Source organism: Chlorocebus sabaeus, chromosome 9 (assembly GCF_047675955.1).
Source record: "Chlorocebus sabaeus isolate Y175 chromosome 9, mChlSab1.0.hap1, whole genome shotgun sequence".
NCBI lineage: Eukaryota > Metazoa > Chordata > Mammalia > Primates > Cercopithecidae > Chlorocebus > Chlorocebus sabaeus.
The window spans coordinates 121863995-121890008 of NC_132912.1; the positions used below are offsets into that span (position 1 = coordinate 121863995).

Sequence of the window (26014 nt, forward strand, 5' to 3'; positions counted from 1 at the left end):
GGGCCGCCTTTGAGTCGCCAGTCGGCCGGGCGGTGCCCGCCTTCGCTGTCGGTGCCGTCCCGGGGCGGGTCCCCGCTCCGGCAGCCGCGCGCCAGCCCAGCTCAGCCCCGGCGCCGCGCGGCCGGGAGGACTCCAGCTCCCAGCAGGCCTTGCGCAGCGAGCGCCGAGGCAGGAGGCGCGCCTGGGCCGGCGCTTGCGCAGTGTGGCCGCCCGAGCCTGCTAGTACCACACCCCCGGGAGGGACGGAGGGGAGGCAGAAGCATCCGAGGCATTAAAGCATCCGAGGGAGCTGGAGGGGAGGAGAATGGAGTGACAGAGACACGCGGAGGGTGGGGGGTGGGGGGGGAGCGTGTTGAGGGAGGGGGGGAGGGGGGACACAGAGGGAGGAAGAAGCGGCGGCGGCGGCTGCTCCTCTTTGCAGAGGGGGAAACTCTTGGGCTGAGAGCAGGAATAATGCGGTAGGCAAGGCGGGCTGCTGGCTCCCCCGGCTCCGGCAGCAGCGGCGGCAGCCCGAGCAGCGGCAGCAGCAGCGGCAGCACCCCAGGCGCTGACAGCCCCGCCGGCCGGCTCCCTTGCTGACCGCCGACTGTCAATGGAGCTGGAAAACATCGTGGCCAACACGGTCTTGCTGAAAGCCAGGGAAGGTAAGAGGCAGGGCCGGTACGTGCCCCGCGCGTCCGTCGCGGGCCGGGGTGCGGGTGTCGGGCGGCGTGCGGGCTGGGGCTGCGCCCGTGCAGGATGCCCGCTGCCGGCGAGTGGGTCGCGAGCAGGACACTTCGGAGAGCGGCTCTGCAGACCCTTCAGGGTTCTTGCCTTGGGGCTCATAGAATCTGGACTTGGGCTGAGAAGGTTGCAGGGATTTGGATGCTAACATATCTCCTAGTTTCCAGCGCTCGCCCTGCAGAGCGTGCCATCTCGGCAGCTGTTGAAAGGTCAGTTGGAAAAGCATTCATTCGGGGAGCGACGAGCAAACATGCACATAACATAGCGTTTCAAGTCGGCCCGGGATGGTTCTGTGTGAACTGATGTGTGTGTTCGGGGGGCGGGGGTGGAATGAGCAGAAGCCAAGTCTTTGCCTGCGCAGGCTGAGTTGATATAGACTATTGCTGGAAACCATCCGCTGGGATGTTTCTTAGGGAAATCCCGTCGTGTGGAAGGAAGCCTTTTAAAGGCAAAGTCAGATGTTGAGGAATTAGCCTTTTCATAGAATAATCAAAGGATGGCTGTACAGATCACCTAGAAAATAATTCAGTATTTCGGGTTTCTCTTTTCTGGGAGTGTGATAACTGAAATTGTTAGATTTTGGCTCAGTTAAGAAAAGAAAGGTAAGTGTGCTGGTGCTTTAGATATGTTTTCTATGCAAATCATTAGATTTCCTGCATTTAGCTGGCAGGAAATATTGTCTAAATGGAGTGTGTAAGATCCTGAGTCAAACCCTAAGAACACATATTTTGACTCTGCCTTGAGATGAAAAACAGAAAAAAAGCGGGGGGTGGAGGGGAGGCCGAAACTTAGATGCTTCCTAAAATGATTGTGTTGTGTACATGTAAACATATATATTTAGGAATACCTTGAATCTATGTAACATCTTTTTCTTTTTTCTGGTCAAGATTTGAGCTCTAGTGTGCGACCTTTTTTATAAAAGGGGAAGAGGTTTTTGCCTTTCACGAGAGAAGGCTTTATTTGATACTTAAGGTAGGAGGCAGACTGAGTAAGGGCTTGACTTTAGAAGGATACTTGGTGAGCAGTCCATGAAAATGTTTTACCTACTTAATATTTTCATTCACCCGCTTTGATGAATGAAGGGAAGACTTTCTGGCCAGCAATAAAACGATTCGTGTTTATTCAGCCGGTTCCATCACCTTGTGGCTCCCTACACACTGTGGGGGTAGGTGATGCATAGCCTTCCGTGGGCAGCGTTTCAGCAACTCAGCCCAGCATTCGTGTCTTGTGTCTTACTTTCGTCGTCACTTGTCACTCAAAAGCAGCCAGTGGGCAAGAAGGTTTATTTCAGACGCCCGGAAGGGAGGCAGTGCTTTGAAAACCCCAGCAGAGTTTAAAATATACAGGTTAATCTCTCTCCCATTGCTTAGCTTTGGTGGGAATAAATTTTTAGCAGAGGCTTGTTACTTGGTGACTTCAGGTCTAAGGCCTGAGCTGTGTGTGTGTGTGTGTGTGTGTGTGTGTGTGTGTGTGGTGTTTTTTTTTTTTCTTTTTTCCTAACCTGACATTTTTAGTGGACGCGATCAAGGTGGGTGCTGGTAGGCTTTTCCCTGGGTTGGGGAATGGTCCTGAAAGGGAGGAAGCAGAGAAAACAACCCTCCACCTCCCCCGCCCCTCTTGCAGCCTTTGCAGCTGGCCACCTAGTGGTGGGACACGGTTGTATATCTCAGGATTCGGGGGCTGGGAAAGTTTTCACTCTCCCTCCATTCTGAAATTATTTCTTGGGAAATCCCTGGGTCTGATGGTACTGGAGCCTTGCAAGTTTTGCTGGTTCCTCCTGTTGCCCAGGGAATCTGCTCCCTACATTTGCTGCTGTAGGTATTTGTTTGCCTGAGAAATACTTTTTTTCTTCCCTGAACATTTGGTTGCTTGTTTTGTAATGCTTTACTTAGAGTGGGCAAAGTGATATCAATTCCACCCTCCCCCTCCAAATTGTTCTCCCCAGTATTTTTTCACCAACGTGAATTTACTGTCTGATATTGTTCGTTAGGCCAACAAATTGGTTTTTTTTCCCCCCAGAGCCCTGGGGAAGAGAGCTGCAGGCTGGAAACTTGTGTGGAGTGACCGGCTCCCATTGGGGCAGAATTTACAGTGATTGAAAGTGCTCAAGAATGTGCCTTTCACTTTTTTTTTCCTTTTAAAGGCTTTTTCAGTTTTGCTGTGAGAGTTTGGTCGTCATCTCATGGTGAGAAAATAGCTCTTGATGATGCCTTGGAAATGGAGAGGGCCTGCGGAAGCTGGGAGAGACAGACACGTGAACAAGAAAAATTAATCATTTAATGGAAACCTCATTTAAAATTTGCATCTCTTCCTCTCTTTCTCTCTAATGCCTAGAGGAAAGCCATGATTTAAAGTGCTTCCAGTTTCTTTTGGCTGGGCCTTTATTAGAGACTTGAGCCCATATATCCTAATTAGTATGGACACTTTTAGAAATTAAAGCAGTTTATTTTTTTCTTCTCAGTTCTCATATATTTGAATTTATTTTACTAAACTTAGTAATTCTCCAAATAACCATATTATCTAAATATTCGGAAATGACAGTTTCAGTCAGTTTAGTGAAATATCTAATATAAAACAGTACATTACAAAAATCTGAGTTGTTTAAAAGGTTTAAAAACACTTCTTAAAGTTTCTTGTCAGTGGTTACAGAGGAGAAATATAATCGACAAATGTGAAATTTAATTTAGTTCACTTAACAAAATACACCATAAACAATTTGAAATTTGACTTTCAAGTAAAAGTCACATTTGTCCCAAACAATGGAGAAACAGACCTTGAAGAAAGACAGGCACACTTTGCAAATGCTGTAAAATTATTTGTAGTTGTCCATGGTGGTGGGCAACACTGGGGCCTATCTTTTCTTATTATTGTGCATTCTTAAAGACAGATGGCTCCTAAATTCACTGTATCTTCAAAGTCTTACCATAATAAGACATAATATAAAGTGGAAAGCATTAATGTAGCAATAAAATAGAAAGCCTGTAAGTGGATTAGAGTAAAATGATGGACTGTTAGTAATTAGGAAATATAGCAAGCAAGCTCTACCCTTGTGACAATTATTTTAAAATAAGAAAAGGTAGAGGTATGGGTTCAAGATTTTAAACCACGGAAATGTATTTTGGGGCCTGTTTATTTGTCCTGGGTCTCATGAGAAAACATCAAATCGATCACTTTTAGGATTGCTCTCCTAAAAAGTGGTTAAGGAAAAAAAGAAAGAAGTTGAGACTGAATTCATGGCAATTTATGGAAATGAGCTCAGTGATTAAGCATTTCATGAAAAAGAGGCCCAGACTAACTCTATCTATCTATTTATTTACATTTCAGAATCTCAGGAAATTGGCAGGCAGCTAATGTTGAAATAACAGTGAGAAGGAGAGTTTGCTGAGTGCCTTTTGTGTGTTTCTTTTTGGTTTTATTGTTGCAGTAAAGGTTTTTGTGTTTTTCTCATCTTCTAGATCTGTTGCCTTTCTTCTGAGTGAACAGTGGTGAGAAAAAATTTTGCAAGGCCCTGCTTTTCCTTTCTTCACAGGCCAGCAGTAGCCATATCTGATCAATAAAAGTATCTGAATGAATATTGATCACATTTGCCTGAGGCACTAGCAAGCACAGGAATTGAGAAGTTAGGACTGTAACAACTTTGCCATTTGTCACAATTGCCAAAAATTAGAATACACAGGAACCATTTTCTCAGGTAACTCTGTGACTCGGCTGGATCTTCCTGATGATCAAGATTAGCACCCCAGGGGCCTGGGAGAGGTTAGGGAGGGCAGGAGGAAGGAGTGAGCCAGCATCCAACCCTGGTGGGGCAAGCTAGCCGTGGACAGACTTAGCATTCCACAGTACGGCTAAAAGCCCTGGACCTCTTTCCTTTGCACCCTTAATTCATGGTGATAAAACTGAAACACGGTGAATTAGGTTATTAGAACATTGGAACGTCTCTGAAGCCCAAAGCTGTCTTATTTAGATTGCTATGTGAAGGCATACGTGGAGGCATACGTACTCCACCCTGAAGCTTCTCCTTCAGTTTTAATGTTCATCTTACCAAGAGACAGCTTTCATCCTGGTGAAGGCAGCTCGGTGTGTGTAAAAGCAGCCTGGCCTGTTAGACACAATGCCGTTAAATGAAACTGCCTTTCATTTTTTTTTTTGAAGTTTCCTTTTCAGTACTGACAACTTGGAGGTAGAGAAACCAAAAGCAATGTTTTCAGAAGGCCTTGCTTTCTTAAAGATTTCAAATGATGATGGTAGTTAATCTGGCTGCCTGTTTTAAAAACCATCAGATAAATGCCCACAAGGCTCTCATCTTTCAGTAGCTTAGCTGCTGCTTGTCAGATTCGAAACTCCAAAGCGCTTGACTCTTCCAGTACCCAAACTAATCCTTGTTTAAATTATGTCTTCAGAAGCTATAACTCTTGTAGTGGCTTGCTAAATGATAGCCTTTGGATCTGGGTTGAAGACTTCCAGAATGCCCAAGTGAATTTCAGGAGCAGGCTCAATGTTTAACCAAATTCACCTTTACCAAGGGCTATTCAATCCATATCTGGGATGCTTTAAATAAAACTATCCAGGACTGTGGGCAATACTTAAAGTTAATATTTGTTGCCAGTATGTTTGGAGTGCAAAATAAAACATTATAATGTCTAGACATTTTTGAAATGAAAAAGTCTTCTGGTTACCAAAAGGCATTATTGCCATAGGTCATGCAACTCAGAGGTGAAACTTGAGAAAACAGAAAGTGACTACCAACAGGTGACACATTGAGAAGATAATTAGGAATTTCCTTGATCATACAACCCTCAGCACCCATTTCTCACATGGAAATAGAATAGTGGAGCTGAGTGTGGTGGCACAGCCTGTGGTCCCAGCTACTCTGGAGGCTGAGGAAGATCATTTGAGCCCAGGAGTACTGGTCTGGAGTGAGCTTATGCCTGTTGGGTATCTGCAGTAAGCGTGGCATCAATATGGTGACCTTTCAGGAGTGGGGACCACCAGGTTGCCTAAGGAGGGGTGAACTGGCTTGGTAGGAGACAGAACAGGTAAAAACTCCCGTGCCGATCAGCCGTGGGATTGCATCTGTGCATAGCCACTGCCCTCCAGCTTGGGCAACAAGAGACAAGACCCTGTCTCTAAAAATAAATAAATAAACAAATGGGATAGAAGAGAATATTGAAGACAAAGGAATGAAGGCTTGATTTTAGATGATTAAAATGGGCCGGGCATGGTGGCTCATGCCTGTAATCCCAGCACTTTGGAAGGCCGAGGCAGGCGGATCACCTGAGGTCAGGAGTTTGAGGTCAGCCTGGCCAACATGGTGAAATCCTGTCTCTACTAAAAATACAAAAATTAGCTGGGTGTGGTGGTGCCCGCATGTAATCCCAGCTACTTGGAAAGCTGAGGCAGGAGAATCACTTGAACCTAGGAGGCAGAGATGGCAGTGAGCCGAGATTGCACCACTGTACTCCAGACTAGGTGACAGAGTAAGACTCTCTCAAAAAATAAAAATAAAAAATTAAAATGTATGATGGCCTTAAATAATAGGGTTGATTTCTACTTTAAAACATATCCTGTTATATTTCATTGGAAATTTTTATTTAAAAATATTCGAAATATTGAAAAGATGTATTTTTTGGGGGCAGAGATGATGTCATTCCTTTTATTACCATCCAAAAACTGGAGGAAGCATTTCATTTTGTGTACACCATGCTACTTTTAAAAGAGAAAGTCCTTACTTCCTGACTGGACCCTTCTCCTACCCCTTTTCTCATTTTGAGGAAACCATTCTTGAATAGACTTCTGAAAGTCTTACGAGGATAAAATTTATTTATTTAGCATTTGGTTGTTGAAGGACCGAGTGCAGAGGTGACATTTGGGTGTCAGCCTTAGATAAATACAGCGTGAAATGAGTGAAAAGATGCAATTGGGCACTGCCATTCTCTTTTTACATGTTTTTTTGTTTGTTTTTTGTTTTGTTTTGAGACAGAGTCTGCTCTGTCACCCAGGCTGGAGTGCAGTGGCTCAGTCTGGGCTCACTGCACCCTCTGCATCCCGGGTTCAAGTGATTCTCCTACCTCAGCCTCCTGAGTAGCTGGGATTACAGGTACCCGCCATCAAGCCTGGCTAATTTTTGTGTTTTTAGTAGAGGTGGGGTTTCACCATGTTGGCCAGGTTGGTCTCAAACTCCTGGCCTTAGGTGTTCTGCCGGCCTTGGCCTCCCAAAGTGCTGGGATTACAGGTGTGAGCCACTGCACTCGGTCTGTTTTGACATTTTTTAACTGGTCAACTAGGTGTGAACAGAACTGGATTTTCCCCTCCCGAATTGCTGAGGCTTACTAGGGTGTGACCTACTCACCTGTGTAGACTATGTTGACTCTGCTGTGCCTAGAATTTGGACAATGGCCTGAGGGACCAGTATGTGATTTAAGCATAATTTAAAGGTTATACTTGAAGAATAGACCTGAATCTAGAAGACAGTTGCTAATTTTTTGGGGCACTGTGGGGTTTTTTGTTTTGTTTTGTTCTTTGAGACAGGGTCTTGCTGTCACCCAGGCTGGAGTGCAGTGGTGCGATCTCAGCTCACTGCAACCTCGACCTCCTGGGCTCAAGTGATCCTCCCACCTCAGCCACCTGAGTAGCTGGGACTACAGGCTGGTGCCACTGTCCCTGGCTTATTTTTGCATTTTTTGTAGTGATGGGGTTTTGCCACGTTGTCCAGGCTGGTCTCTAACGCCCTGGGCTCAAGCAGTCCATCCACCTTGGCCTCCCAGAATGTTGGGACTACAGGTGTGAGCCACCACCCCTGGCCAACACTGTGTTTTTATGAAGGTCTGTTCCTAGAAATGGAAACATTAAAAACAATGGCAAAAAGACCCTTTGGTTGAGGAATGACAAGATCCAAGAGGAAAACTGGTGTGCCGTGGCACCTTCCAGGCAGAGTGGTTGTTCAGGGCAGAGGCCTGGGCAGTGGAGGGGCTGCAGTGCTGGAGTGAAGGTGGTGGAGGCTGCATTCCTGTCTGGCTTTCTGTTGGCATTGGCCTGGGTGTGTCCTTTGACATAAGCCTGTCACAGGGAATGACCGAAAAGATGAAAGGCACCTGTTCCTCTTCAGGAGCTCTGTTCAACGTGGCAGCCACTAGCTATATGTTGTTATTTATACTTAAATTAATTAAAGTTAGGAATTATGTTCCTGGAGCATGCAAACCACATTTCTAGTGCTCAGTAGCCACGTGTGGCTAGTGGCCACTGTATTGGACCATGCATATAGAACATTCCCATCATTGCAGAAAGCTCATTGGGACAGAACTTCTCTAGAGGGTTCTGTGCGTTTAGTGAGTATGATAACCCCATGACTTCTGACATGAAAAATTAGGGAAAATTAAAAGAAGCAGAGGGAGGCAGGGAGTTGGGGAGAGAGGCAGTGTGGAGGAGAGGGAAAAAGAGAGATGAGAGGGGGAAATGGGTAGGAGAAGGAGAAAATAGAGGAGGGGTTGCGGAGAGTGAGGAAGAGACTGAGGAAGGGGAGGGGGCTGCACCATGGAGGAGGGTTGAAGGCAGGGTTTGGAAGTGGGGACTGACTCACCTAAGAGGAAATTCAGGTCAGGGACAATCATGGATGGTGGCGGGGGTGGGGGGGTTAAGCTACCATATCCTCCCCCACCCCCTTTTTCATATCTTGTTGGGAAATTTGCCTAAATTGAACAACTGACTTTCCTGATTCAAATTAAGCGCATGATACAGACACATACAGAGCCCCATGTTCCTTCCTGAAATTCCTAATGTGGGGATATTTTAAAGCAGTCATTTTATTTAAAAAAAAAAAAAAACAATTAAGTTGCGTAAGTGCGGCAGATCTACAGCAAGACTAGAAAGAACCTCCACAGGCAGGTGATCTAAAATGGGGGTGAAGACAGGCAAAACCATTTTAAGGGTTTTCATTTTTTCTGAACTGGGGAGATATCAGGAGGAAGGTGTATTTAAAGATACCAAAGAAACTCACTGTTCTTGTATCCACTTGAAAATGGTTTCTCCTTAAAAACTGTTTCGTGAGATTTGAAACATTTTAACAATAACTCAGAGCACACTTAGAAAGAAGGTAAGTATTTGAAACAATAAAGCAGTTCATTGCTTGTTCCCTGCTGTCCAAAGCAAGGGAGTCTATTTGAGTCAACTGGTGACATCTTCCTAAACTAGGCCAATTTTGATAGGGCCTACCGTGTTTCTAAGAACTTGTAATCTGTGGAATATCAATAATTTTTTTAAAAAAGTAATGATGAAATGAACCCCAAGGACAACTTCTGGGGCCTGTGCAGAAAGCAAGGATAAACAGATAAGCTGAGATAAACGGATAAGAACATTCCTCTGTCCTGAAGTGGCAGAGGCCACAGAACTGCTGGTGCCTCGGCTTCCCTGAGCCTTCTCGGCTGATCTACTGCCCTGTCCTCTGTTTCCTGCATAGAGGTTACCCTTGGTTTAACAGATGGGGAAGCTGAGATGAAAGAAAGGAAGTCAGGGCCGGGCGCTGTGGCTCATGCCTGTAATCCCAGCACTTTGAGAGGCTGAGGCAGGAGGATTGCTTGAGGCCAGGAGTTCAAGACCAGCGTGGGGAACATAGCAAGACCCCTATCTCTACAAAAAATAAAAAAAATAAAAATGGCCAGGCGTGGCAGCTCATGCCTGTAATCCCAGCACTTTGGGAGGCTGAGGCAGGAGGATTGCTTGAGGCCAGGAGTTCAAGACCAGTGTGGGCAACATAGCAAGACCCCTATCTCTACAAAAAATAAAAAAATAAAAATGGCCAGGCATGGTGGCTCATGCCTGTAATCCCAGCACATTGGGAAGCCAAGGGGGGTGGATCACTTGCGGTCAGGAGTTCAAGATCAGCCTGACCAACATGGTGAAACTCCATCTCTACTAAAAATACAAAATTACCTGGGTGGTAGTGGGCACCTATAATCCCAGCTACTTGGGAGGCTGAGGCAGGAGAATCACTTGAAGCTGGGAGGCTGAGGTTGCAGTGGGCCAAGATTGTGCCACTGCACTCCAGCCTTGGTAACAGAGTGAAACTCCGTCTAAAAGATAAAATAATAATTAAAAAAAAACACATAAAAATAAAGAAAGGGAGTCACCTGTTCAAGGTCACTTGAACTGTGGACTTTTGGGGAGCAATTGCAAGTGGATCTCCCCTACCCTCCAAAGTGCTTTTATGTTCCAAAATAAATCTTTCTTCCTTCCTTTTGTAATATATACCCAAACAACAAACTCTTCTCGAGGTGGGAGGGTTTTTAAGTGTAAATACCCATGAGATTGTAATTGTGGAGGAGAAAGAGTGTCTTTGTCAGATTCCCTGGGAAAAGGGGCAAATTGGGAATATAATTTCCCTCTCAGACTGTGATTTCAGCTATAACCAGTTTGAGAGCAACTGGGTAAAGTAATTCCTACTAGGTTGTAAATGACTGATGGGTGAATCCTCAAAGTAGATGTTTCCATTTTGAAAGTCGAACTGTGTATCAATACAACTGAATCTGTGTTTGAGGACAGGTCAGGATGTGTACATGCCATACATAAGTGCCTGTACACCCATATGTACCTATGTGGTATGATCGCCTCTGGAGGCCCATTACCTGTACTCGTTCGCTGCCTGGGCCCCTCCTACCAACACATGGGACAAGCAAGGCCAGCCTCTTGCATTCTTTTTCCCCTCAGCAGGGCTAGTGGCCAAGGAATTGCCCCCAAGGGACAGGATGTGAAGCCCCATGGGTAGTGGTGGTGGGGACAGTCATGGGAGTTTAGGTGTGGGCCACATCATTGGCAGCAGCACCACCTCCTTTCCTTGGCAGAGACAAGAGGTGGGCAGTGGGCACGCTAGTTCCTGCTGGCTCGCCACGCACAGCTCCCATCTGCCCTGCGCCCTGCTTCCCTGGCCGCTTACTGCCCCTCAGGAGGTTCTTGCCCTCAATTGCCTCTGCGTGACGGTGGCACCTTACGTGTAGGCTCAGGTCTCCGCAGCCCTCTTTACTTACTACCCAAGTAGGGGGTTAGAGAGGGGGAGGGTTGTTCTTGCAGATTGCAGGGCATCCCCACCTCCTCCTCAAAGAGAGGGTATGAAGTGGCCTTTTCCCCCAGAAAAGCTGTCTCTGGATGAACCCCTTACCATTTTTCAGTGGTAACCTTGAGTGTTTGCATTTAGGAACCACGTCAGCTCCTTTGTGTGTGTGTGTTGCGTTAATGTTGCAACTCTGCTTTTCAGGGGGCTTTGTGAGGAAAGGGAGTGTGTAAGAACCATGTAAAATTCCTTAGGGGTCCATGGTCAGACTTGAGATCCTGGTGGGAAGGCAGCCTGGTGTCAGTCCCTGATGATGAGGGCACAGGAAGCCATGCCTTTGATCTGCTCCTGCAGAGAAGGTATAGCTCTGAACTTACCCACTCCGGGAAGGGAAGGGGTGGGGGTAGGAGATAGAATTACCCAACTGCTGGATGGAGAGAACCCAGCCAGTGTAATTGCTCTGCATGTCTGATAAAAAGTCTTGTGAAACCTCATTTGAAAATGGAATTCCATCCTGGCATGGGTCTTAGCACTGCTGCTGAAATGGAAACAAGCTGGAGAAGGTCGACAAATGGCCCAGGAAGAACAGCTTTAAGTGGCTGATGCAGAAATGGGTCCTGCTTGGTCTTAATGTTTTCTGTTAATGCTCTCAGGAGGAGCTGGGTGGGATATGTAGGTAACATCCTAGGAGAAGGAACTCCTAGCTCTAGGAAGAATAGGGGTGGAGTGAGGACAAAGGATTGGGCCATCGACTTGAATAGCAAAGGATATCTGAGCATCCAACTTTTCTCAAGCCAAATGCTGTCGTGGATTGATGCCACTAAGTCTGCTGTCACAGATTAGGGAGGGTGTGTGTCCAATGAATATGTTCCTGGAACATAGTAGGTGTTCAAAAATATTTACAGAATGAATGACTGATGCTACACAGCTTGAGTATCCCTAATCCAAGAATCTGAAATCCAAAATCTGAAACTTTTTTTTGAAACAGAGTCTTGCTCTGTCACCAGGCCAGAGTGCAATGGTGTGATCTCAGTTTACTGCAACTTCCGCCTCCCAGGTTCAAGTGATTCCCCTGCCTCAGCCTCCCAAGTAGCTGGGACTATAGGCATGTGCCGGACGTTTTTTGTATTTTTAGTAGAGAGGGGGTTTCACTGTGTTAGCCGGGATGGTCTTTATCTCCTGACCTCGTGATCCACCCGCCTCGGTCTCTCAAAGTGCTGGGATTACAGGCATGAGCCACCGCGCCCGGCCCAAAATCTGAAACTTTTTGAAAGCCAACATGATGCATACAAAATGATCACTGGAGCCTGCCTGCCTGCCTGCCTGCTTGCCTGCCTGCTTGCCTTCCTTCTTTCCTTCCTTCCTTCCTTCCTTCCTTCCTTCCTTCCTTCCTTCCTTCCTTCCTTCCTTCCTTCCTTCCTTCCTTCCTTTGTTTTTTGAGACAGGGTCTCACTCTCTCGCCGCGGCTGGAGTGCAGTGGCACCATCATAGCTTAGCTCACTGCAGCCTTGGCCTCCTGGGCTCAAGTGATCCTCCTGCCTCAGCCTCCTGAGTAGCTGGGACTACAGGTGCACACCACCACACTTGACTCATTGGAACAGTTTGGATTTTAGATTTTCAGATTTGGGATGCTCAACCAGTATAATGCAACTATTTCAAAATCCCAAAACATCAGAAATCCAAAGCACTTCTGGTCACAAGCATTTTAGATAAGGGATACTCAACCTGTGTTTATGTTATGTGATGGTGAAGAAGAGAGCCGAGAAAGTGATATCCTCAAGAAATGGCCTTGGGGTCACAATAAATGGTACATTAGGAAATGATTCAACACGGTTAAGAAAGGTTAACTAAGGTTATAGGGCAAATCGGAAAATGTTTTCCAAATGTTTGTCTTAACTGTGAAAAATGTTTGGAAAACTCCCCCTCCCCCCTAATTTGGAAGTGGTTTGTTTTAGTCGTACTGGAAGAAATAAATATTTGCATTACACCAAACATTTGGGGCAAACAGTTCTCCCCAATTCTGAGGCTCTGTGTGAGTAGGAGGAGATGTTTCATGCCGATAACACTCATCCCTTTTTTGGCCAAATCGAAGGTAACTTTGGATGTGAGCTTCACATGCTTTTCACAGCACTGCTAGAATGAGACTGAGCAAATGGAAAGAAAAGAGGAAGCCAAGCAGCTTGATCCTTCCAGACCTGGGGATGGCTGATGACCTGGCATTTGAAGGATGTAATCGTTAAAGAAAAATTGCCTTTCTGCTCATGGGCAGGGAGGCTGGATCCAATTAAGACAAGGAAAACGTATGTTAACTTGGAGGAAAAATTTCTAAACAGTCAATGCTGTAATCCTCTCTGAAGAGGAAGCGGCCAACATGATGAGGCTTTATGATGGTGCCAAGCCCTGTGATATATAATGATTAGTAACCACTGGTTATTTTGCCGCACACTCATTCTCCAAACCACTAACCATTGCTTGGGATGGAATGCACCAGGCCTAGATATTTGCCCCAGATGTGTTCCCTTCAGCAGTATCCAATTAGAGGGATTTTTACAAATTAAAGCTTAATTCTCTATAATATATAGCAAAATATAAATTAAGGAAGGAGAAACCCGATTTCCTTGGTTGGTTCCATGGGTTATGGAGGTGAGGTTCACCTAGTCTTCAGGTGCACCTCTTAATTTATGCTTCAGCAGCTAGTGGTGACTGTTCTATATCATGGTCCTTGGTATTTTTGCTGTGTTTTTGGTAGCTTAAAAATATTTCAGAGGCTAGGCATGGTGGTTCACATCTATAATCCCAGCACTGTGCACTTTGGGATACCAAGGTGGGTGCATCACCTGAGGTCAGGAGTTTGAGACCAGCCTGGCCAACATGGCGAAACCCTGTCTTTACTAAAAATACAAAAATTAGCCAGATGTGGTGGCACACGCCTGTAATCTCAGCTACTCAGGAGGCTGAGAGAGGAGAATCGCTTGAACCTGGGAGGCGGAGGTTGTGGTGAGCTGAGATCGCGCCACTGCACTCCAGCCTGGGTAACAGAGTGAGACTAGGGCTCCAAAAAAAAAAAAAAAAAAAATTTGCAAAGGTAATACTCACTAAAGAAAGTCCAGGCCAGACGTGGTGGCTCATGCCTGTAATCCCAGCACTTTGGGAGGCTGAGGCTGGCAGATCACCTGAGGTCAGGGGTTCAAGAAGAGCCTGGCCAACATAGTGAAACCCCATCTCCACTAAAAATACAAAAAAGTTAGCTACTTGGGAGGCTGAAGGGAGAGAATGGCTTGAACCCAGGAGGCAGAGGTTGTAGTGAGCTGAGATCGCGCCACTGCACTCCAGCCTGCGGGACAAAGTAAAACTTTATTGCGGGAAAAAAAAAAAAGTCCAAAGGACCGTGTAAAATGTCTCTCTTGCCATGCGCCCGTGCTACCAATCCCACCACTCAGAAATAATTAGTATCAGCATGCAGGTGACCGTTTTCCCAAATCTCTGTATATGTGCATACGAACATCCAGATAGAACTTGACACCAAATGGGTCCCAGTGTGCACACTGTTCCGCAGCTGTTTTCAGTCCACAATGTGCTGCGGAGCCTTTCCATATCTGTGTTTATAGTTTCCCATGAAATGGATGGGTGTCAGGAAAAATTGTGAAAGACTTTGGAAGCTGAATGCTGTTTCAATGGAATGCTGGGTATGTTCTAGCAGACTCTTAGGGGTTATCCAGTTCTAAAGGGGTCTGTGTTTTTCATTGTCTTTTACTAGTTTGATAGTATATTGAACCAAGCCCCTAGAGTGGGCCATTTAAATTATCTAATTTTAAAATAATAGTATAAAGGAATATCCTACTCATGATATATTCATCTTTATGCACTTATTTGAAAGACTTCTGTTTTTTTCCTGTGGGAGTATCTGCCTAATAACATCCCTTTTCCTCTTTGGAAAGAATCATAATAATTTGTGAAACAGGCTTCAGTGACCCTAGGGATGTACAATGCAGATTTTCTTGTGAGAAAGGAGCGTGATACATGTGACATGACATTTCTGAGACCTTTGGGACTTAACATCCCTCACCTCTGAGTAATCAGTTATCTTTTCTATGGTATTCCAAGTTTGAATTAGGGAAATTGAGGTTGAGTTTAGTCAAAGACTTTAGTTGCGAATGACTTTTCAGTTGCCCTTGGGTTTTGCATGTGTAAATCAGGCGGGGGGTACACTCAGAAAACAAGCCCACAGCCTTGAAAAGGTGTCCCGGATCTCTCGCTGTGGATCATCAGCACAACCCTGTGGGGTAGGTCTGGGAATTGTTTTTGCTGTTGCTGTTATTATTATTCTAATTTGAGAAAGAAGGAAATCAAGCTCAGAGAGGTGAAGTGGTTTTCTGAGAGCACGTACCAAGGAGCCACTTCCCCTTATTCCTGTAGTGCTAACCCGTTGCTTCATTTTTCATGTTTGAGGGCTTTTGCGTTTCGTTGTACATTGTACAATTCTAGGGAGGCATTGTTCCCATCCTAAAGCTGGTAGATTCGTAAATGTATCAGGTCGGGGGTAGAAAGTGTCTTGAGGAAGGGACGCCCCTTCCTAATCCCCTCCAAGTGCTGCCTGTGCTGGTGTCAGTTCTCCTGAGGTCATTTGCCGGGTCTTTGATCTGGCACAGTATCCTCCTCTGTGGAATTCTGTAGCTCTTCCTCTGGTAACTGCTTTGACTAAAGGTTTGCATGGAATTTACCTAGACTGGGGCTCTGTGGTTCCCACCTGAGAACAGAAAACGCCCATAAAAACAGCATGACACAAAACAAATCAGTGGCCCCTCCTCCTGCTCTGCCGCCCTCTGAGATAAGCTTGGCATGAGGGCATAGTCCAGAGCCCCATGGCCTTCAATAATTTTGTAACAATTGGAGGAGAGTGGCATTTTCTTCCTGGAAACGTTTGTAGATGTGTGAGCTCGCTCTGCATGGAGAAGGGCTGCCCCTTCACCGGGTGCTGAGGCTGCAGGCTCTGTGTCCTGTCAGAGTGTGGGAGGGAGCTCCTCACACTGAAGCCAGCTTCTTCCTTCCCCAGAGAAGGGATCTGGGGGCCAAAAGGGGCCCACATGGGTGGCCATGCAGGAGCAGAAAGAGCCTCCAAAGCAGGATGGATCCCCTGGCCTGGATTTTCCTCCAGGGCAGCTCTGCAACTCTAACACCCATCCCCAGGCTGCGTGTTTCCTAGGGATACCTAATAAAGTGCCGCAAACTGGGTGGCTTAGAACAACAGACATCTATTGTCGCACAGTTTTGGAGGCCAGACGTTTGAAATCAAGGTGTGCGCAGGGCCATGCTCCCTCTGAAGGGACCCGGGGAAGACCTGTTCCAGGCTTCTCTCCTTGGCTTGTTGGTGGCTGTCTTCTCCCTGTGCCTCTTCCTCTTGTGCGTCTGTCCATGTGTCCAGAGTTATCCTTTGTATAAGGACACCAGTGCTATTGGATCACGGCCCACTTGAATGACCTCCTGTTAACTTGATTACCTTCGTAAAGATCCTATTTCCAAATAAAGTCACATTCTGAGGTACTGGGGGTTAGGACTTCAATATAATCTTCTTTGGAGGACACAGTGAACCCTGGAACACAGGCCCTGCTTGTACCGAAGCAGCAGCTCTTGGGGAAGAGCCTGTATTTTTAAAACAGGAGGTTCTGAGGATGAACCAGGCATGGGAACTGCTGCTCTGTAGAACCCTGGAGCTGGTGGGTTTTCTGAGTGCCTCCCGAGATTATCTTGGAGATCGAGAGTACTTTGACCGGGTCCCCAAATAGGAGTCTGCAGGTTCCCTGGTGGTTGATTTCTGTCTTCTGCTCAAATCTTTCTAGAGATGGGGAACTCATACCTTCTTCTAAGCAGCCTATCTCATTTTGAACCACTGCATTAAAAATATCTATAATATTATATATTTTATATATGTGCATATATACATATATGTGCATATATACATATACACACATATATGCTTATATACATATATACATATATATGTATCTATGTGAATGATAGGCTTCTTGCCTCACCCACTAAATTGTAGACTTCCTGAGGGCTGGCACCAGGGCTTTTTCTTTGTATCTTACTGGAACTAACCAGATGCTAAAGGTAAACCCAAGTCTGCCTATCAAGACCTGCTATACCTGGCGCCATGTTAACCCATTAGGTTCTGGTTCTGCTCTTTGGAGGTATCCAGGATAAATGCACCACTCTTTGCCTGAGGGAACCCTTCTAATATTAGAAGACAACTATGATGCCCACTGTAGAACTAAAACCAGAACCCCGAGTCCGGCACGGTGGTACACAACTGTAGTCCCAGCTACTTCCAAGCCAGGAAGATCACTTGAGTCAGGAGTTCTGGGCTGCAGTGTGCCATGATTGTGCCTGTGAATAGCCACTGCACTCCAGTCTGGGCAACAGAGTGAGACCCTGTCTCTTAAAACAAACAAACAAACAAACAAACAAAGCCAGAACCCGGCCCTCCAGATTCCCAGACTGTGCTCTCATTGTGCATTGCAGCCAAGTAACAGGCATATACCAACCTTAGGATAGAATTTGTTAGCAGGAGGGAAAGGTGTTGTTGTTAACATCTGGCAAAGCTCAAGGCTTAATAACTTGCCAGAAGTGGGATCGAGTCACCTACTTTTTATTTATTTATTTATTTATTTATTATTTTATTTAATTTACTTTTTGAGATGGAGTCTTGCTCTGTCGCCCAGGCTGGAATGCAGTGGCGCGATCTCAGCTCACTGCAACCTCCGCCTCCCGGGTTCAAGCGATTCTCTTGCCTCAGCCCCCTGAGTAGCTGGGATTACAGGTGCCCGCCACTATGCCCGGCTAACTTTTGCACTTTTTTTAGTAGAGACGGGGTTTCACTATGTTGGTCAGGCTGGTCTTGAACTCCTGACCTCAGATGATCCAACCGCCTCGGCCTTACAAAGTGCTGGGATTACAGGTGTGAGCCACCCCAGCCGGCCTAGTCACCCACTTTTTAATTTTTGAGGTAACATGGTATCTTCTCCTGCTGTGCATTGAGGCAAGATGTCTCCATTCCACTGGAAGCTCTCACGTGCTCTGTGGCTCCTCGCCAAGTGAAACCTTCCTCAGCTGCATAAATGTGCAGCTTGGCCAGGTGATCCTGGGGGCTCTTCTTACCCTTCAAATCCTGAGAATTTGCGGCTGCGTTTTCCACTGAAAATTCAACGGTGGGTACTTTAGAATAGAATTTGATGTTAATTTGAAGAGCAGGCATTACACATTAAAATAAAAATTACCCCAAGGAAAGAATGAGAAGGAAGAGGGGTTACATTTGTAGGAGAAATAAACAGGAAAAAAACCCACTGCTGCTAATTTAACTGATTCTCGCAAGCCAAGAAGGGCCAATGCATGGTTCTAGTGTTTTCTTTAGTAGATTACAGAAAGGAAGATTAAATCAAAAGTCAAAAATAAACAGTTTGATTATCCTACACTGTATTATCTTAATAAACTGTCTTCCTGGAAAGTTTAAAAATACACAGTACTTCATCTGGCCAAAGAAAACAGTAAGTAAATATTGTTGAGAAAATGTAAGAATTTTCCATCTAGACATGAGGGATGGAAACATTGCCATGTGGACATGAAGACATCCCACAAAGAGTGAGAGAGTCATAGGTACTACGTACCTTTTAAGGCTTGTTGTCGGGGGCACTGTTGTCATACATGGGGGAAGAGGTTGGGAGGGCAGTAGGCCCTACCAAGCACTCTTGTGGGCTGCTGGCAAATCCTCACCCACTTCTGCATTCTCCAGCAAGGTTTGTCTAGATACCCGCCATATACTGACTGCTGGTGCTCAGATTTCATAGTTTAGGGTGATGTGGAGAGGACCGCTGATTTTCTTCTTCTTTTTTTTTTTTTTTTGAGATAGATTCTCACTCTGTCACCCGGGCTGGAGTTCAATGGCATGATCTTGGCTCACTGCAACCTCAGCTTTCTGGGTTCAAGCGATTCTCCTGTCTCAGCCTCCTGAGTAGCTGGGACTACAGGTGTTTGCCACCGTGCTGGGCTAATTTTTTTTTTTTTGAGACAGAGTCTTGCTCTGTTACTCAGGCTGGAGTGCAGTGGTGTGATCTCAGTTCACTGCAAGCTCCACCTCCCGGGTTCACGCCATTCTTCTGCCTCAGCCTCCTGCGGAGCTGGGACTACAGGTGCCCGCCACCACGCCCTGCTAATGTTTGTATTTTTAGTAGAGACGGGGTTTCACCATGTTGGCCAGGATGGTCTCGATCTCCTGACCTCATGATCTGCCCGCCTTGGCCTCCCAAAGTGCTGAAATTACAGGCATGAGCCACCGCGCCTGGCTAATTTTTGTATTTTTAGTAGAGAGGGGTTTAATCATATTGGCCAGGCTGGTCTTGAACTCCTGACCTTGTGATCTGCCCGTTTTGGCTCCCCAAAGTGCTAGGATTACAGGGGTGAGCCACTGTGCCCAGCATCTTCTTCTTCTTTTTTTTAATTTAATTTTATTTTATTTTATTTTATTTTTGAGACGGAGTCTAACTCTGTCACCCAGGCTGGAGTGCAGTGGAGCAATCTCGGCCCACTGCAACCTTTGCCTCCCGGGTTCAAGCGTGCTGATTCTCTTCTGCTTAATTTTTCTACAGTTGGAAGTAGCAAAAGGTGGAGACTAGTGATGTGAGTTCTGTCTTAGTTTTGTTGCTAACCTGCCAGAGGCCAAGGCTGGTAACTTTGCCTCTCGGTATCTTTTTTTGTTTTTTTTTTTGAGACACGGTCTCACTCTTGCCCAGGCTGGAGTACAGTGGCGCGATCCCGGCTCGCTGCAACCTCCGCCTCCCAGGTTCAAGAGATTCCCTTGTCTCCGCCTCCTGAGTAGCGCCTGCCACCATGCCCGGCCTTTTTTTTTTTTTTTTTTTTTTGTATTTTTAGTAGAGATGGGGTTTCACCATGTTGGTCAGGTTAGTCTCAAACTCCTGACCTCAAATGATCCACCTGCCTCGGCCTCCCAAAGTGCTGGGATTACAGGTATGAACCACTGTGCCTGGCCTGTACCTTTTTTTTTGAGATGGTGTCTTGCTTTGTTGCCCAGGCTGGAGTGCAGAGCGATCTTGGCTCACTGCAATCTTGGCCTCCTGGGCTCAAGTGGTTCTCCTGCCTCAGCCTCCCAAGTAGCTGGGATTACATGTACCCACCAGCACGTCTAATTTTTGTATTTTTAGTAGAGATGTTTCACCGTGTTGGCTAGTCTGGTCTTTAACTCCCAATCTCAGGTGATCCGCCCTCCTTGCCCTCTCAGAGTGCTAAGATTACGGGTGTGAGCCACCACGCCCGGCCTGCCTCTCTCTTTCTTTATCATCACATAGGAATAATGCCCTATTGATCACAGAGACCAAATAAAAAAAGTAAATAATATGGGAAGTCCAGATGTAAACCCTAGTATATGTAAAAATTTAGTATATAATACGCTGGGCACGGTGGCTCATGCCTGTAATCCCAGCACTTTGGGAGGCTGAGGTGGGTGGATCGCTTGAGCCCAGGAGTTTGAGACCAGCCTGAGCAATATGGCGAAACTCCATCTCTACTAAAAATGCAAAAATTAGCTGGGCATGGTGGCGCATGCCTGTCAACTCAGCTACTAGGGAGGCGGTTGAGGCAAGAGAATCACTTGAACCCAGGAGGTGGAGATTTTCAGTGAGCTGAGATCGTGCCTCTGCACTCCAGCCTGGGTGACAGAACAAGACTTGGTCTCGAAAAACAACAATAACAACAAGGAACAAACAAAGGTGGTAGCTCTTGTTACAACCAGGAAGGATGGAGATAGTAAATGGGGAGGTAGTTTCTAAGGGAAAAAGTAAGTCCTGGCTAGACAGGTAGTATGTAGGGATCCACTACACACGAAAAGATGCTTCATCTCACTAGAAATCAAAGATATGTAGAATCTTAGTTTGGCAAAAACTTAAAACATTGATAATGGCTTATTTAAAAAGTGTCGGTAAACAGGTTCTTTCAAACATTACGATCTTGTTGCTGACTGGAGTGTAAATTGATAAGTCTTTGTCTCGGAACAATTTGGTAGTATCAAAAAGCTTAAAATTGTGTAACCCTTGACCTTGAAGTTCCATGTCTAAGATTTTATCTTAAGAAAAAATTAGTGTACAAATGACCTGAAGGAAGTTGTTCAGTAGATGATGTTTGTAATAGAGGTTAATTGGAAACAGTTCCAATGACCATCTGTAAAGGATTGATATAATAAATCCTGGCATATTCAAACAGTAGACTCATACATAGCCATTAAGAATTATGGAGATCCAGACTGGGCAACATGGTAAAACCCCATCTCTACCAAAGAAAAAAAAAAACAAAAAACCAAAAATTAGCTGGGCATGGAGGTGTGAGCCTGGAGTCTCAGCTACTGTGGAGGCTGAGGTGGGATGATCACTTGAGCCTGGGAGTTGGAGGTTGCAGTGAGCCATGATGGTGCCAGTACACTCCAGCCTGGGTGACAAAGTGATACCCTGTCTCAAAAAACAAAACAAAACATTATGGAGATCTAGTTCAAGACCAGCCTGGGCAACATAGTGAGACCCCATCTCTAAAAAAAAAAAAAAAAAAAAATTTTTTTAAATCAGCCAAGCGCGGTGGAGTTCAGGGCTGCAGTGAGCTGTGATCATGCCATTGCGCTGCAACCTGGGGTGACAGGGTGAGACCATGTCTGTGGGAAAAAAAAGAAAAAAGAATTATGGAGACCTGGTCTTATCGGCATGGAGAAATGATCATAACAGAGTGAGTAGGGGTTAGGAAAACCCAGATTATGTACAACGAATGTGCATTACACTTAATAATTAGAAGAAAGAAGATGCTTTTTTGGGAGAGGGGAAATGACAATGCCTTGTAAATGTAAGGCCACTTGATAGGACTATACAGAAATAAAATCCTTAAAAAAAAAAGTAAACATGCCAGGTCTTCTGAATCTCAGCAAGGGTTGGCCTTCTTAGCACTCCTCCATGGGAGATTCTAAGATTTTTCCAGCTATGTTACTTCAAGGATTCTTGAAACTCTTCTTGGACCCATTTGTTGACTGACTGCTTTGATGGACTGTAAATACACATCATTAAGGCCAGATGCCTTAACGCATCTAACGTACTGTTTTGACTCTGCTAGATGATGACATGTCTTTGTCTTTCAAATGTGAATTTGATTTTTCGGAAAATCGAATTTTGTTAGGCTTGATGCATAAAGTGACCATTTTGGAGCTGGAGAGTAAGGGGCAAGAATGAGGAATGAGAAGACTGGCACCTTTCCCAGTGCCCTGTGCTGGGTTGGGGTTTATAAAAAACCCTCCAAGGCATTGGCTTTGTTAGGCCGGACTCTTCTGGGTGTGCAGTGTTGTGTGTTTGTTTTAATAGTAACCACCATTATTTTATAATAAAATGACAGTTGGTGGAAGGTGAGCACTCCTATCCTTGGTTGACAGACGCTGGGCAGTTGATGAAGAAAGACTCTGTCTGTCTGTCTGTAATCCTTTAACCAGGGATGTGCCCAGTGGAGGCTAGATTCCTGTTATCTCTGTCTAGTGAACTAATGACCAACTAATGAGCAGGGCTGCTTTAGCATGCGCAAAATCAGAGTCAATTGAACTGACGTGATTCAAGACCTCCTGGATGTGTAATGCTGGCCGGGGTACTTCAGGAATGCAAAGATGTGAGATTCTGTTCTTCCTCTTCAGGACCTTCCAGCCTGGTTGGGGGCAAGGTAGGTACATGATCAGCTCCATTACAAAGTAATCTAAGTACAGAGGCAGCCTTGATGGACAGCAGGGATCAGTAAAGCTTTCATCAGAGAAGTGGTCTTGGGCTGCGCCTTGAGGACAGGTGGCTGGTAGTATGCAGACACCATTTACAGGGCCCCTACCTGGTGCAGGCTCTGTGAAAGAGGCTTTATAGAGATAGATGTATTTTTCACTACAGTTCAGTGCATTAGGTTTCATTGTCTTTGGCACATGACAAATCTGACAGGCTAAGGACACATTCAGGTAGGTGTTGGAGCTTGGATTTGAGCCTCCAGCCTGTGCTGGGGGAAAATTCCATCTTACAAGGTGACAGTGTAGAGTGTGTGAGGGACAAAGGTTCTTGGCACTGGGGAGAGCCAAATGGTGGTAACCTGGGAACAGCTCATGGTGGTTCCGTTTGTCTGGAGCCTGGAGTAGTTGTGGGGGAGCAGGGAACAGGAAGGCTGCAGAAGAGTAGGGTCATATAGGGAGGTCCCTGAGTGTCAGGCTAGAAGTTGGGAGTTAAGGTTTTAGGCAAAAAAGAGTCGACCAGGTACGGTGGTTCATGCCTGTAATCCTAGCACTTTGGAAGGCCAAAGTGGGATTGAGCCCAGGAGTTCCAGACTAGCCTGGGCAATATGGTGAGACCCCATGTATTAGTCCATTTTCACACTACTGATAAAGACATACCTGAGACTGGTATTTAAACAGAAAAAAATGTTTAATGGACTTACAGTTCTACGTGGCTGGGGAGGCTTCACAATCATGGCAGAAGGCAAGGAAGAGCAAAGTCATGCCTTAGGATGGCAGCAGGCAAAGAGAGAGCTTGTGCAAGGAAACTCCTCCTTATAATAACCATCGTATCTCAGGAGACTTATTCACTATCTCGAGAACAGCACGGGAAAGACCTGCCCCCATGATTCAGTTACCTCCCACTGGGTCCTTCCCACAACATGTGGGAATTCAAGATGAAATTTGGGTGGGGACACAGCCAAACCATATCACCCCATCTCTACAAAAAGTAAAAAAATTAGCCAGGTGTGGTGGTGTGCACCTGTAGTCCCAGCTACTTGGGGAGGACTGAGGTGGATCACATGAGCCCAGGGATGCTGCAGTGTGCTGTAATTACATCACTGTACTTTAGCCTGGGTGACAAAGTGAGACCCTATCTCAAAAAAAAAAAAAAAAAAAAAAAAAGAGCCACTGAGAGTTTTTGAGCAGAGGAGGCTGTTCTACCTGTACTTGAAAACACTAGATCTGGCAGCAGAGGCTGTAGGGCCAAATGGGAAGTGGTTATTGGAAGTATTATGGGGGCTTCCAGGGTTCTGCAAAAAAGAGGGAGGGGGTGGGTGGGAGCAGCTTTCGGGAGACTAAATCTGTAGCACTTGGCACCTGATAGGACATGGTGGTGAGTGGAAGGACAACACTGTAACTTTTGTGCAGCAAAGGAAACAATCAACAGAGTGAAAAGACAACATACAGAATTGGGGGAAACATTTGCAAACTGTTCACCTGACAAGGGGTTAATACCCAGAATATACAAGGAACTCAAACATCTCAGCAGGAAAAAACCATTCCTATTAGAAAATGGGCAGATGATCTGGACAGACATTTCTCAAAAGAAGACATACACACCACTAAAGAACTTACTCAAGTAACCAGATACTACTGTACTGCAATAACTTATACAAAAATCAAAAAATTAAACATCTAGACATAAAAAAAAAAGACCATACAAATATGGTCAATAAAAAATGCTGAGGCCGGGTGCAGTGGATCATGCCTGTAATCCTAGCACTTTGGAAGGCTGAAGCAGGTGGATCACTTCAGGTCAGGAGTTTGAAACCAGTCTGACCAACATGGTGAAACCTCGTCTCTACTAAAAATAAAAAAAATTAGCTGGGCGCGGTGGTGGATGCCTGTAATCCCAGCTACTTGGGAGGCTGAGACAGGAGAATCGCTTGAACCTGGGAGGCAGAAGTTGCAGTGAGCCGGGATCGTGCCACTGCACTCCAGCCTGGGTGACAGAGTGAGACTCTACCTCAAAAAAAAAAAAAAAAAAAAAAAAAAGGCTCAACATCACTAATCATCAAGGAAATGCAACTCAAAACCACAATGAGGTATTATCTCACCCCAGTTAAAATGGCCATTATCAGCCGGGCGTGGTGGCTCAAGCCTGTAATCCCAGCACTTTGGGAAGCCGAGACGGGTGGATCACGAGGTCAGGAGATCGAGACCATCCTGTCTAACACGGTGAAACCCCATCTCTACTAAAAAAAATACAAAAAAAACTAGCCGGGTGAGGTGGCGGGTGCCTGTAGTTCCAGCTACTCGGGAGGCTAAGGCAGGAGAATGGTGTAAACCCAGGAGGCAGAGAGCTTGCAGTGAGCTGAGATCCGGCCACTGTACTCCAGCCCAGGCGACAGAGCGAGACTCCATCTCAAAAAAAAAAAAAAAAAAAAAAAAAAGAAAAAGAAATGGCCATTATCAAAAGGGCAAAACATAACAAATACCGGCGAGGATGTAGGGAAAAGGGAACTCATACGCTGTTGGTGGGAATGTAAACTAGTACAGCCACGATGGAGAACAGTATGGAGGTTCCTCCAAAAACTACAACTAGAACTACCATATGACCCAGCAATCTCACTGCTGGGCATTTATCCAAAATAAAGGAAATCAGTGCATCAAAGAGACATCTGCACCCCCATGTTTATTGCAGCACTATTCACAATAGCCAAGATATGGAATCAATTAGATATCCAACAACAGATGAATGGATAAAGAAAATATGGCCTATATACACAATGGGAATCTATTTGGCCCTGAAGAATGAAATCCTGCTATTTACACCAACGTGGATGGAACCGGAGGACATTATGTTAAGTGAAATAAACCAGGCACAGAAAGTTAAATGCTATGTGTTCTCACTTATATGTGGAAGCTAAAAAAAAGTTGATTCATAGAAGTAAAAAGTAGAACAGATAATACTAGAGGCTAGGAAGGGTAGGGGGAAGAGGATAGGGAAAGGTTTGTTTAATGACACAAAATTATAGTTAGATAGGAGGAAGAAACTTTAGTGTTCTATACCTCTGTAGGATTACTATAGTTAACACTAATATGTAGTTTCAAATAGCTAGAAGGAGGATATTGAATGTTCCTAAGTGATATGATTTGGCTGTGTTCCCAACCATATCTCATCTTGAATTCCCATATGTTGTGGGAGGGACCTGGTGGCAGGTAATTGAATCATGGGGGCAGGTCTTTTCCATGCTGTTCTTGTGTTAGTAAGTTTCACAAGATTTCATGGTTATTATAAAGGGGAGTTTCCCTGCACAAGCTCTGTTTGCCTGCTGCCATCCATGTAATATGTGACTTGCTCCTCCTTGCCTTCTGCCATGATTGTGAGACTTCCCCAGCCACGTGAAACTGTAAGTCCAATTAAACCTTTCTTTTGTAAATTGCCCAATCGTGGGTATGTCTTTATCAGC

At 45.5% G+C, this 26014-nt stretch overlaps 1 protein-coding gene across 5 annotated transcripts in view; it reads left to right on the forward strand.

Moving 5' to 3' along the window:
- The first annotated feature begins 370 nt into the window (after positions 1-370).
- The window catches only part of GRK5 (G protein-coupled receptor kinase 5), a 253499-nt gene continuing 227855 nt past the window's right edge, over positions 371-26014 (forward strand). For all 5 annotated transcript variants that reach the window (XR_012094061.1, XR_012094062.1, XR_012094063.1 and 2 more), the window contains exon 1: positions 371-644. Coding sequence is in view for 1 of the 5 variants with exons in the window: in XM_007964246.3 (XP_007962437.3) it covers positions 593-644 (52 nt within the window). In the remaining 4 variants the exon portion in view is untranslated. The remainder of the gene's footprint in view (positions 645-26014) is intronic.